This window comes from Gymnoscopelus microlampas (assembly GCF_963454915.1).
Source record: "Gymnoscopelus microlampas genome assembly, chromosome: 5".
Lineage (NCBI taxonomy): Eukaryota > Metazoa > Chordata > Actinopteri > Myctophiformes > Myctophidae > Gymnoscopelus > Gymnoscopelus microlampas.
In genome coordinates, this window is record NC_139942.1 from 28,409,920 (window position 1) to 28,423,039 (window position 13,120).

General features: G+C 44.6%; 1 protein-coding gene across 1 annotated transcript in view; it reads left to right on the top strand.

Moving 5' to 3' along the window:
• Positions 1-12,416, top strand: part of nyap2b (neuronal tyrosine-phosphorylated phosphoinositide-3-kinase adaptor 2b) — a gene marked incomplete at its 3' end in the record, with an annotated part of 26,982 nt that extends 14,566 nt beyond the window's left edge. Inside the window, exons 4-7 of the mRNA XM_084056829.1 lie at positions 4,660-5,721; positions 10,381-11,658; positions 11,786-11,889; positions 12,144-12,416. Coding sequence (XP_083912955.1) covers positions 4,660-5,721; positions 10,381-11,658; positions 11,786-11,889; positions 12,144-12,416 — 2,717 coding nt within the window. The remainder of the gene's footprint in view (positions 1-4,659; positions 5,722-10,380; positions 11,659-11,785; positions 11,890-12,143) is intronic.
• Between the last annotated feature and the right edge of the window lie 704 nt (positions 12,417-13,120).

Consider the following 13,120-nt stretch of genomic DNA (forward strand, 5'->3'; position numbering starts at 1 on the left):
GCCAATGCGGCTGCGAGAGATGCCGAGCTCTGAGGCTGCGCGGGCCAATGGGAGCGCGAGTGTGGGGGTGTCCCTATGGCTGAGGGGAGGGTTGCGTGCTCGGTAGCCGGGACTGTAGCGGGAAGGGGAGGGGCTTGTCAGAGTAGAATTCATTCAGGAGGAGCGATTGACCTAGATTCTGTTTCCCCAGGAGGAGGAGGAGGAGGAGGGGGGTAAACACACCCGCTACAGGGGGAGGGGAGAGGGGGAAGAGAGAGAGAGCAAGAGATGGATAAAGGATGGATTCATCATCAGTGCTGAAACACATCACAAGATCCATGGTGCATCTCTGTTAACACACGTGCACGCGCACGCACGCGCACATCCACACGCACATCCACGCAGTCACGCACACGTTTGTATTACTATACTTGTGTGGAGGATAAGTTTAGTACCGCATCGGAAATAGCCGACAAATTACTGTTCTACCAGCTGTGCGCTTGTAGATTGGCTATTTTTTGGTGCACGACACCAGCGTGCAACCAAGTATAAATCAGGTATAAACTAACCCTAACCCTAACCCTAACTCTTAAAGCCAACTTCTAGATACATAATCCTAATCCCAAACCTGAATCTTTACCTAATTGTAAGCTCTAACAAAAAAGAATGTGAGGACCAAGAAATGGTCCTCACATTGTCTATTTGTCAAATTCAACTATACTTGTGGGGACATTTTGGTTCTCACAAGTATAGTAAATAATGTACGCACGCACACACGCATGCACGCACACTCTCTCTCACACGCGCACGCACGCACACACACACACACACACACACACACACACACACACACACACACACACACACACACACACACACACACACACACACACACACACACACACACACACACACACACACACACGCACAGAGTACTCACACACACGCACAGAGTACTCACACACACGCACAGAGTACTCATAGATTAAACAAACATGGACACACTTCATCAACCCAGTTTAAACACACACCAGGAGCACATCTCATTAACATGCCATTAGCCGGGTTAATTAACCAGGTTAATGGGAACCACCTTTGGACTCTCAATGGAAAGGCACGTTCAACCAAGGGGCAAGGCTGAGATATTTACTATGAGGCCAACCCGGATGTTTAGTAAATGTCCAGCGAGAGGCGCTGTTTCACCCGTGCCGACCTGTGAGTTCAGAAAGAATTTATTTTAACGCAAGCCGATGGGTTTTTACCAACTTTCAGACTCGATTTTCTTACTGTAATAAAAATTGTCATAAATTCTATATGCTTCCAGTCGCTAGTTTAAAGTCTCCTTTCAATCATCAGGATATGCGTTTTTCTAAATTATGGTTCTATTTATTATAAAATTGACGATAAAGTAGGCTATTCTCTAGGAGGGGCGGGATGATTTGATTGACACGCTACACAACCAATAGCATTCATTCCCCGCCCCCCGCTCTTGATTGACAAGTTACCCAACCAATAATGGTCTGAACTCATTCTGACGCGTAGTGAAACATGGCGGACCTACAGTCTGCAGCAAAGGATTCATTTTCGGTCTGTAGAAAGCAGCGGAGGGGGTTTGTCCATCTCATTTATACAGTCTATGCGTTCAACAGGCAAACATGTATCTGCAGATGCTCTTTATTCATCCCTGTATAGACATGAATCCTTTGAAATACCAGAAGACTGACACCGATACCTTTGAAATACCAGTTCAAAAGCCACGTGATCACATCTCTCAGTGGTGGAAAAATGATTTTGTAGAAGTACTCTGTCACAAGTAAAAAGCCTTCCTCTTCAAAATCTGAGTAAAAGTACAAAAGTAGGCTATTGGTATCAAAATGTACCCGCATGCGTTATTGTGTTCATCACATTATTGTTGCACCTGGTATAGGTAGGGCTGATTATAATTACTTTATGTGTTGTTGGGTAGCTTAAAGGGGTTAAGAGATACTTCTTTGTTAAAATAACAGCACTGGTGCTGTGGACCCCCAGGGGTCCTCCTTAGCAGTTATGGGTCTGTAACTGTGAACTGTCACTCGGTCCATTTGATTCCATCTATACACTCTCAGAGTGATCACAAATTAACATGATGGTTTTTCCTTTGTAGATTGTGGTCCCAGAGATAAGAATCATATCAAATGAGGGTCTGTGGCCTAATGCATATGAAGTTGGGGTCCCTTGAAATTAAAATGGTTGAGAACCACTGCTACTGTCTCTCTAGCTGTCTAGTCAACCAAAAATAGATTTTCAGGTTGAGATACCAATTTGATCCAATCAGGCGAAAGAACTTTCGCAGGATACAGGGAAAACAAGTGCAATTGTATGCCCATTAATGAGCATACTGATAACATCAGGGATCTCCATATATAGTAATAAAAGGGACATAGACTGACAGATACAGAGATTTCCATATATGGGCATATCAGCATGCCCATATATATTTTTTTCTTTTATGCCTTTATTGATAGGATAGGATAGGATAGTAGGCTGACAGGAAACGGGGAGAGAGATGGGGGTGACATGCAGGAAAGGCAGTCGGGATCGGGACTCGAACCCGCAACGCGCTGTCACATCAGAGATCTCCATACAGTATATGGGCATAAAAAGGGACATGGACTGACAGATACAGAGATCTCCATATATGGGCATATCAGTCAGATGGTGGTGCAACGTAGGTGTGAGGGCCGCATAGTGGCCCAAACAAGGTGTGAGGGGCCCGGACCTCTAGTAATGTAAATCTGCATAATAACTAGTAATTAAAGGTGTCAAATAATTGTAGTGGAACAAAAAAGTACAGTATTTGCTTTTGAGATGTAGTGCAGTATTAGAATAAATTGTCAAAAAAAGTAAAGCAAAATTACTACTCATGTACAGTACTTGAGTAAATGTACTTAGTTACTTTCCACCGCTGCCACATCACCTTGTTATTTGATTGAGGTTAGCGGTACTTTAGTGTGTGAGGACAGACCAAGGCAGAAAGACAGCCTTGTTTTTTTCCCGTTAGACCCACCAAGATGGCACAACCGGAAATGTGTGTATTCGACGTGTGCCCCAGTTTGGCTTGTGTGTAATGTGTGCGTGGGCATGTGCTCTCTGTGCATGTGTGTGCGTGCGTAGTGGATGTGTCGTGACGCTGGTGAGTCATACGCTGCCGGGAAGTGTGCATGTGTCTGTACCATCTGGCATCTGAATTATTAAAGGTGTAAAATCTGCAGTTTGAAGATTTTAGACACGGTCCGGCTCTTAACTACACTTTACCCAACCCCCCCATCATCAGGAAACAGGGACAGTGCTTACCGGAAGACCTCAGTTGGCTGACCTAGAAATACCACACATGCCAAGATACAGCTATTCTAGTACTGTAGTGCAGTGGTTCTCAAACATTTTAATGTCAAGGACTCCCAAATTGGTAGTTATTTGTCTGCCGAAACCTATTTGAAAAGATTTTGTGCCAGGGACCCTCAAGATTTGAGTAAAACAAAATCTAAATGATTCCTTTTTAAAAAATAATTTATGTTAAGATTTTTCTAAATTCGAAAGTAGCATATCTACATGCAAGTGAGCTGCTATTTTTGAATAGCCGAATAAGAAATAGGGTTAAACTGGTTAAACTGATTTTGATCATTTGGCTGGGGACCCCCTCTCACCCTCTCAAGGACCCCTGGTGGGTCCTCGGACCCCACCATGAGAACCACTGCTGTATAGTGTGCCTGCGTACGCTTATCACCATTGGGAATGTATGCTGTTCAGTACAGCGCTAACTAGCCTACAGGAATACTATAGTGTAGCACGGCTTCACTGCACCATGTCTAAAGAGATTCACACGGCAATGCCACGTCACCGCTATCAGAAAGAAGCACCCCGCTGCGTGACCCACTTACTGCGCTCGCGTACTGCTTCACTGACGTATATACTGTACATCGTTGCTGTCGGGCAGAAACCTCTTATCTCCATATGTTGTAACCGTTTGTGTTTTTTTCGTAAATTAATGCCCTACTTGATCACACTACAGCGTCACACAAAAGCATCAAAAGCAGCGGACCCACAGGCTCGAAACGCGGTGCTTCGCAGCGCTTGAGCTTGTCAATCTGCTATTTTTTTATTTGAATCCTGAAAAGAAACAGTTCGGGACATATGAGGTTTCCACTCGACAGAGACGATATATACAGTGACCTAGAAACGTGCATATGCCTCAACTATTCCCATATCTGATTCAAGATATCGCTCTCAGCTAGTAGTACGCACATTGGCCTACATCTGACCCGAACATACACGCACAGAGAAGTGGTAAATGTAACGTTGATGCGCACTTTGATTCGTCAAATGTGCGTCTACCATTTATTGGCGTTATGACAGGGAAGCATGTGTTATGTGGCGGAGCAGCAGCAACAGACATAATGTAACATGGTTCATGTGTCATTATCACAAATCATATGCAGTAAGGATTCATTGTCGGGAAATATTAAACCTGTGGTTGTCAAAGTGGGGTCCAGGGACCGTTCCAAATGGACAGGTCTGTTACTCTGAGAATGTACAAATGTACAGTAACCAACATTTGGTTCCATTTATATACTCTTAGTCATATAATACAGTATATCAGTTAGCATTATATTTGTGCTAATGGTCACATGTCACTTCTTTCAGCAGCTCAAGGATGCAGTGAGGACTGCCGCAGGGTGCCGCCCCCCAAACCCAAGAGAAACCCCAACACTCAGCTCAGTGTCTCCTTCGACGAATCCTACATCAAGACCCACGGGTGCTCCTCCAAACCCCTGCACCATGTCACCTCTCCCTGTGAACGCTACGTATCGCAGAGCGACGACAGCCCCACGGACGACTGCGAGGACGAGCCCGTTTACATCGAGATGGGCGGCATCGACGTCGGCGGCCGGGAACTTTCGAGGAGCGAGGACGAGGAGCCGGGGGAGTCGGTGTACGAGGAGATGAAGTATCCCATCCTGGACGACATGGAGTATCGAAGCGACCCTGTGGGCTGTCGCTCGGCGTGCCCCACCCCGGCGCCCTACGACCCTGAGCCCCTCAGTCGCTGCTCCACGCCGCGTAACATTCCCCTCTGTGACATTCCCGCGCCATTCCCTAACCTGCTCACCCACCGGCCACCGCTCCTGGTGTTCCCCCCGGCTCCGGCTCAGTGCTCGCCCAACTCGGACGAGTCTCCTCTCACTCCTATGGACGTCACCAAGCTGCCCGTGCTGGAGAGCGAGTCCTACAGCAAGTCCCCGACCTCCTCCGCCGAGCCGCCGTCCTCCGCCCGCCTCCGCAGAGAGCTCACCGCCACGCCGACCCTCACCGTGTCGGGACGCTCCTCCGCACCTCCTCTGCCCTGCACCCTCTACAAATCATCCGCCTCGTCATCCTCCTATCAGCGCAGCCACTCGGCGTGCCCGTCCCCGGTCAGCATGGGCCGCTGCCTGACTCCGCTTAGCCTCATGCGGACGCCCCCCTTCGACGCTCCCATGCCATTCCCCGGGGGTCTGCCGCGGAGCGCATCAGCCACCCCTCACGGGAAAGGCTCACCGCCACAGGACGGCGTGGGACGGCTCCACGGTTCCATGCAGAACGTGTCAACGGGACGGTCACGGACACCTACCAGTCCTTTGGATGAGCTGACCAACCTGTTCACTACAGGAAGGAACATGCTGAAGAAGAACACCAGCGGCAGGAAGTCCAAGGAACCCGGAGAGAGTGAGTGAACCCCCAGTCAGTCAGTCAGTCAGTCAGTCAGTCAGACATTATTAGGTTACCTTCCTATAACCAGTGTTGATTTCGTCGACTAAAACTTTGACGTTGACTACCTTTTTTCGCTGATGAAAACAAAATAAAAACGAAATAAAAACTAAGCTATGATGATTAAAACTAAGACTAAATATATTGACAATTTCTTCCACAAATAAAAAATAAACTAAAATGTTTGGGAGGGACTAGTGGAGAAGAGATCCAGTAGAACTAAGACAAGTCAACATGGCTATTTTTGGTCAGGTGTCACAGACCAAAAATAGTTGATCTACAAGCTCACAAAAACTAAATATTATGATATTTAGTCGACTAAAACTAGACTAAAAGTAAAAAAGTATTTTATAAAAAATATTTTTGTTTTCAGATGACTAAAATATGACTAAAACAAAACAGAATTTTATTCAAAAGACAATGACTAAAACTAAATCAAATTTGCTGTCAAAATCAACACCTATGCCTATAACATGATGAACGTTTAGCAGTTGTAGTGAGCTTAACTGCTTAAAGTTTAAGTGGTTAAAGTCTTAAACCCTATCTACTTCATTGACCATAGAGACGGGTCCCCCAGGGCTCTATACAGTACTTGGCACCCTCCTTTCCCCCCCTACACCAAATATCTTTGCAGAAAATAGCTGAATTACAAGCTCACAACTTGTCGCATTGCGACGCATTGTGAGGAAGAAAGTAGTCAGAGTGGCTTTAAACAGAGTATTCAGTGGCCTTCGGTGATAATTTAACTCAACCCTGTTATCAGCAGGGGAAACAAGTTAACCCATTTAGACCTGAGGCCGATTTTAAAAACGCCTTGTATTAAAAAATAATTATGTTGCTATATTGTTTCTGTCGAGTGGAAACCTCAAATGTCCAAAACTGTTACTTTTCAGGATTCAAATAAAAAAAAATCAAAAATAGCAGATCTACAAGCTCAAAACACGTTGCTTTGCGCCGCGTTTCAACCTTGAAGATATGCTATTTTTGATACTTTTGTGTGACGCTGTAGTATGATCAATTAGGGCATTCAATTTACGAAAAAATACAAGAAGTTAAAATAGGGAGATAAGAGGTTTCTTCCCAACAGCAATGATACACTGCATATAGCAACAACTACGCATAGAGGTGTTCCCGGCTTGAAAGGTATAACACCATACAGGTGTTCCAGGTCTAAATGGATTGGTTAAAGCCTTGCCGAATTAGGAGGGGTGCCTGGTGGTTCAGCCAGTTGTGTGCACAGCAGTGGTGGGAAAAGTAAAAGTATCAATACTGCAATGTAGAAATACTCTGTTACAAGTAAAGGTCCGGAATTCAAAATGTACTTAAAAGTATAAAAGTATTGGCATCAAAATGTACTTAAAGTACCAAAAGTAAAAGTACTCATTATGCAGAATGCCCCATTGTAAGTTTTCAAATGTATACAAATCTTTTGAAAATAGCAGATCTACAAGGTCACAATGCGTTGCATCGTGACGCATTGTGAGCATGTAGATCGGCTATTTTCAAATGGCCGAAATGTACAGTATATAGGGCTGAAGTGGTTAATGTATGTTTTGTAATAATAATCAAAATCTACAAAGTAACTAGTAACTAAAGTTTTCAAATAGTTGTAGTGGGGTAAAAGTACAATATTTGCCTCTGAGATGTAGTGGAGTAGAAGTAAAAGTACTGTCAATTGGAAATACTCAAGTAAAGAGTATGGTGGTGGGTCAAGTAAAAAATACCTCAAAATTGTACTTAAATACAGTACTTGAGTACATGTACTTAGTTACTTTCCACCACTGCTGCACAGACCATACATACAGTATATCCCTTGTGAGCTCTAGGACCCAGGTCCTGACCCCTATAGCTGTCTGTCTTGTCGCTCATGTCTATCCCATCTCTCTAGTCTACACTGACCTGATCTGAAATAAAGTATAAAAATGTATCTTTAAAAAGAAAAGCATTGTAAAATTGGTGAGTAGCGTGTCCTGCATCACATGGTATTTATCTGGTGTTTGTAGCATCTCTGCAGTCTTTCCTGTAGTTTGATCTATAGGCCTAGCCACGCCAACAGATCATATGAATTAATCTGAAGGATTAGGGGCTAAAGCATTAGGCCACCAGACAGCATTATTTTAAATATGTAAACATCATGTTTAAACGCCTCCCCACAAAACACTGTTAAAACTACTGGAATTACAAATTCAAAGATGCAACCTGCACACCACCCTGAATAACTTAGAAAAGTTGCCTTAATATTTAGAAAAACATTATGTTTTTTTCCCCCCACTGTGATACAGGGGAGCCTGGTGCAAATACTGTTAACCATCAGTCATGAATTAATGCTTCCATTCTCATGCATAATGCAAATAATATATTTTCCTTCGGATGAAAAAGCTCTGGTGAGGCGATGACGTATTTTGAAAGTTTAATGCCCTAATGTAAAGGAATAAAAGATGAACCCCTGCTTGCATTCATGCCAGATCACATAACTGAGTGATTATTATTTATTTTTTAAGTACTCAGATATTTTACAATAAGTAAAAGTAGCTAGACACAATGTAGAAATACTCTGTTACAAGTTAAAGTCGTGTATTCAAACATTTTTGTTGAGTAAATTAAATTTGAGGAAAGGTATTAGCATTAAAGTGTGTATGAAAGCAGGTTTTGTGAGGGTAAGGAGGAACTAAGTGTGTTAATGGGCTTACAGTAAATGATAAGGGATCTATTCTAAATGAACCATGCATCATAAAATAACTACAAAGCGTACAATCGTCAATCCTTACTCAACTCTCTTAGCAACCACAACGTAGCAACAGAGGCAGGGGGAGGAATCCCTCCTGTATCTTATTTGTAGATTCCCTCCTCACGGGTTATGCAGCCAATCACAGCTCAGGGCTCCAAGGAGGGGACAAGCCAAAGAGTCAAAACTCACAACTCTATTCCTGATCAGAGCTTTTCTGTTGCTCCGTTCTGTACAATCAGCAAGACCATCATGGTAACACCTGCCATCCCATGTCTATAATGTGTTATAAACATACTTACAGCATTATGCATTATAAGCTGCTTATAATGCTGTATAATTATAGTTATAAGAACTCATAAATGCTCATAATGATTTGTAACAATAATCATAACACTTTATAAAGCATTTTGTAATTACTTGATTACTTGAGTATAAATGCATTGTAGTATACTTATAACACTGTATAATTATAGTTATAAGCACTCATAAGTATTCATAATGCAATCATAACACATTATAAACCATTTTATAATGACCCTTCCTATGCATCCCATGATTTGTTTTCTATTGTAAGTTAACACCTGAGTACAGGTTCCACATGGGTCTCAGAGAATGACAGGTTGCCTGTGCTGTGCTCTCTGATTGGCTGTTTGCAAACAGCCGTACAGACTCTTACACATTCCACATGTTCGCGTGTACAAACCTCATGTAGCCTATATGCTAAATAGAGGTTAATGGTGTTTTCCTCTTTCACTGAAACGATGGAAGCAGAATCAGCTAGCATGACCCACTTACCAATTGGTTAATCACTACTCTCTCTCTCCCTCTCTCCCTCTCTCTCTGCCCCCCCCCCCCCCACTCACACACACAAAGAGTAAAATCCTCAGTGTTCATTTAACTCTGAGAGTAAAAATGTATCAAATGGGTCCATTTACTTAAATGAGCACTGAGGATTTTATTGTGCACTCACACTCAAGTGGCATGTGTGACACAGGCATGTCAAGGGACCTCTGTAAATGGTACATGGCAGGCCATATACGGGTCAGGCATTAAAATCGATCATGCACATTCATTTGTTATTGGTGCACAGCATAATCTATATCTGTATTGGACCTTAAACGAATGTCATAGATGAGACGTTCTCTGCTTTTGCCTTCATGTTGATGAAATCTCCAGGAACATTCTATGTGTCTGTACTGTATGGTCTGATTTATACTTTGTTGGGTGCTGGTATCGCATGCCTTAAATAGCCTTGTTGTGAGCTTGTAGATTTTCACTGCGCGACACCATCGTACAATGGACTGCATTACTTATTTTGTGACAATAGGAGAGAAAATTAAAAACAAACAGCTATGACAGTGATATTATTTTCCAAACCACTGATTACCATGCACACTTCATAGCACAACCAGAAAAGACTTTGAGGGCCATGGGGTACAGTGAAATGTGCAGTCATATGAGCATTTTTCACTAGACAATATAAAAGTAAAAAACAGTCAGTGACAATATCTGTCATTTGAGATATCTTGAGATATGTTGAAGACAAATCAACAAATATGGAACCCAACAGCTGTAATGCCCACCAATTCAGGCAGAATGCTAGTCTCACCCAGCCTCCTCTATCTACCAGAGTTGGTAGTGAGTGACACCCAGTGGTTATTTGTTGGTAATACAGTGACTCAAAGCTGCAGAAATGCACTGTAGTACTTGCTCATTGTTAGTTTATTTTGTATAAAAGGTATCTAATTTTATACTTATCGTTTACTTTTGGTCATGTTTTTTCATACAGCACATATTATTAATGTGCCATATGGCTAATTAAGAAAAAACTTGCATAAAATGGAATGACCATAATGTACATCATCTGTCCTTTTGTCCTGTCCTTTCAGCCGAATCCAAGAGCAAGTCCCACAGCGAGTCCAAGCGTGAGGGCAAGGAACGCCACAGCCACAGCAAGGAGTCAAAGCAAGAGTCCAAGGAACGCCACAGCCACAGCAAGGAGTCAAAGCGAGAGTCCAAGGAACGCCACAGCAAAGAGTCTTCCCACCGGCGGGACGGAAAAGACCGCAGCTGCAGTAGTGTAGAGCCACTGCCACACAGGCGTAACAGCAAAGACCGTGGCTGCAGCAGCGTGGAACCACTTCCTGTCTGCAGGGACAGCAGGGACCGCGGCTGCAGCAGTGTGGAGCCCATCCTCGTGAGACGCGACTCTAAAGACAGAGGGTGCAGCTCCGTGGAACCCATCCCTCTGATGAGGAGAGACTCCAAGGAGAGAGGGGGCAGCAACGGGGACCTGATGCCTAGGAGGGACAGCAAAGACAGGAGCGGTGGACACGGAATGGAGTCTTTAGTGAGACAGGACAGCAAAGACAGAGAGAGGCTAGATCTGCCCCCCGAGCTCTTACCGAGACAAGACAGCAAGGAGAGGATGAGGAACGGACTGGACTGCAGACATGAGAGCAGAGAGAGACTGCTGGATCCACCCCCTGATCTCTTACCTAGACAGGAGAGCAAAGAGCGCAGCAGGAACAGTGCAGACCCAAAACACGAAAGCAGAGGGCCTCCGGAGCTCCTGCGAGTAGAGTACAGGCACGATGGTAAAGAGCACCGACCCGAGCTGCTGCCACGACAGGACAGCAAAGAGAGAGCCCGAAATGGCATGGAGCACAGGCATGATGGTAGAATAGACCAACCGCCTGAGATCCTTCCCCGGCAGGACAGCTCCAGGAGTGGCCTGGAGTGCCGGAGGAACAGCAAGGACCGATACGAGGGCCGAGATCGGAGCTGTTACAATGGAGCGGACCCCCCTCCGCCTCCCCTGCCCAGACAGGATAGTAAGGACCTGACCAGAACAGGCCTGGAGGTCAGACGGGACAGCAAGGACAGGAGTCTGAACGGCTCGGAGCAGCACCGTTGTGACCCGAAGGACGCCAAGAGCCCCAATGGCTCTCTGGAGTACAGGCGCAATGCAAAGGAAAGAGGTTACAGTTCAACGGAGGCCACGCCCAGGCGAGATAACCGGGACAGAGCAAACTACAGCGTGGACCAATCAAAAGCACAGGAGAGGAATGGAGGAAGCACATCGGGACAGCAGTCGTCCACGGCCACACCTACTCGCCATGGGAGACCTGCCGGCAGCCCACCCATGGCGCTGGGATCAGGAAATGGTAAGGAATTAATACATAACTGCACGAATAAACATTTAGTTCAAATGCAAGATGTTTATACATTGTTTATATTATTGGCATTTATTGAAGTCTATATAATGTGTGACTTTGTTTTATTTTTCTGAAGAACTGAAACTAGCATCCAAGTATGGACGTTCGCCTTCCATACCTGCCACTCCCTCTCCAATGGGGACGCCACAAAGGAAGGCAGCAGAAGCACATCAGAGTCCGGTAGGCAGATCTCCATCTGTCACTGATTAATTACATTTGTGGCACTCTGCATGGAAATCAGTACTCTTAGGCATTTATTCCACATTATTAAACACTTAACCACTTGGCTAGCTTTTTTCCCTTTAAACCAAATCTCTTCGCCGATCTACAAGCTCACAACGCATCGCGTTTTGCGACGCGTTGTGAGCGTGTGAGCTGAGTTGTGAGGTTCTGGGGTGCAAGTGGTTAATTCTCTCCACCCCTCTCTACATTAGATGCCCCAGATGCCATGGATGTGTGGAGACAATACCATGCTGGAGCAGATCGAGAGGAAGCGCACCCTCTGCAAGGAGATTCGCTCCAGGCAACATCCGCACCTGCAGAGGTCTCTGGAGAGGCCCCCCGCTGAGAGGAACCAAGAGCGAAGTCAGTGCAAGCAAGAGAGCGCGCCCATTCACCCGGGATGGGGCAAGAGCAACGGGTCCAAAAAGATCCGTCCTCCACCTTACCCCACACAGACCACTGTGTTCTGGGACACAGCCATCTGAGAGGAGCGACACTTACATCCCCCTGCCTCACCCCACCCCCCCCCCTTCTCCTGTAGGCTGTGCTGATGGATCCCCGTGCACAGGGCAGCCAACGGGACTCGCTGATGTCAAAAGGACAATGGTGGTTACGTAGCAATATTTCTGCTTGTTCAGGTTGTCATGTTTTCTTATCATCACCGGTGATATTTGATATTTTTCTATTTCCTGTGATTGGATCCTTGTAATATACTTAGTAATGATCAATAGATATTTTCTAAATCAAATGGGGATTAAAAAGCAGTTAAACTGATGTATAGTTGATGTAGATGCAATCCAATGTTTGTTTTCTTTTTGTTATTTTTGTTTTGGTAATTTACATTTGAAAGCATAATCTATCAATACTTGTACTGTAGTAGCATAATGTTCTTATGCGTAACTCAATGATTTTCTTTTGTGCTGAAAAGCATCAAAATGAATGGACTCGATTCTGACTGTCAACATAATATACTCTATATTGTCACTGTTGTATTGTAAATTGGGGAGTTGAGTCAACGTATTTTAGATTTCCAAGGACCTTCCGTGGGTGCTCTGGTGTGTTCTAGAATGTATAACAGGTGATCCTAGAACAGATGCAGAAACTTTGTACGCTTCAGTTTGTATGTTACAATAACAAGCTGGGTAGTCACTATGTCGAAGCCTTTTGAACAGGTTGACTCTTTTTCTAT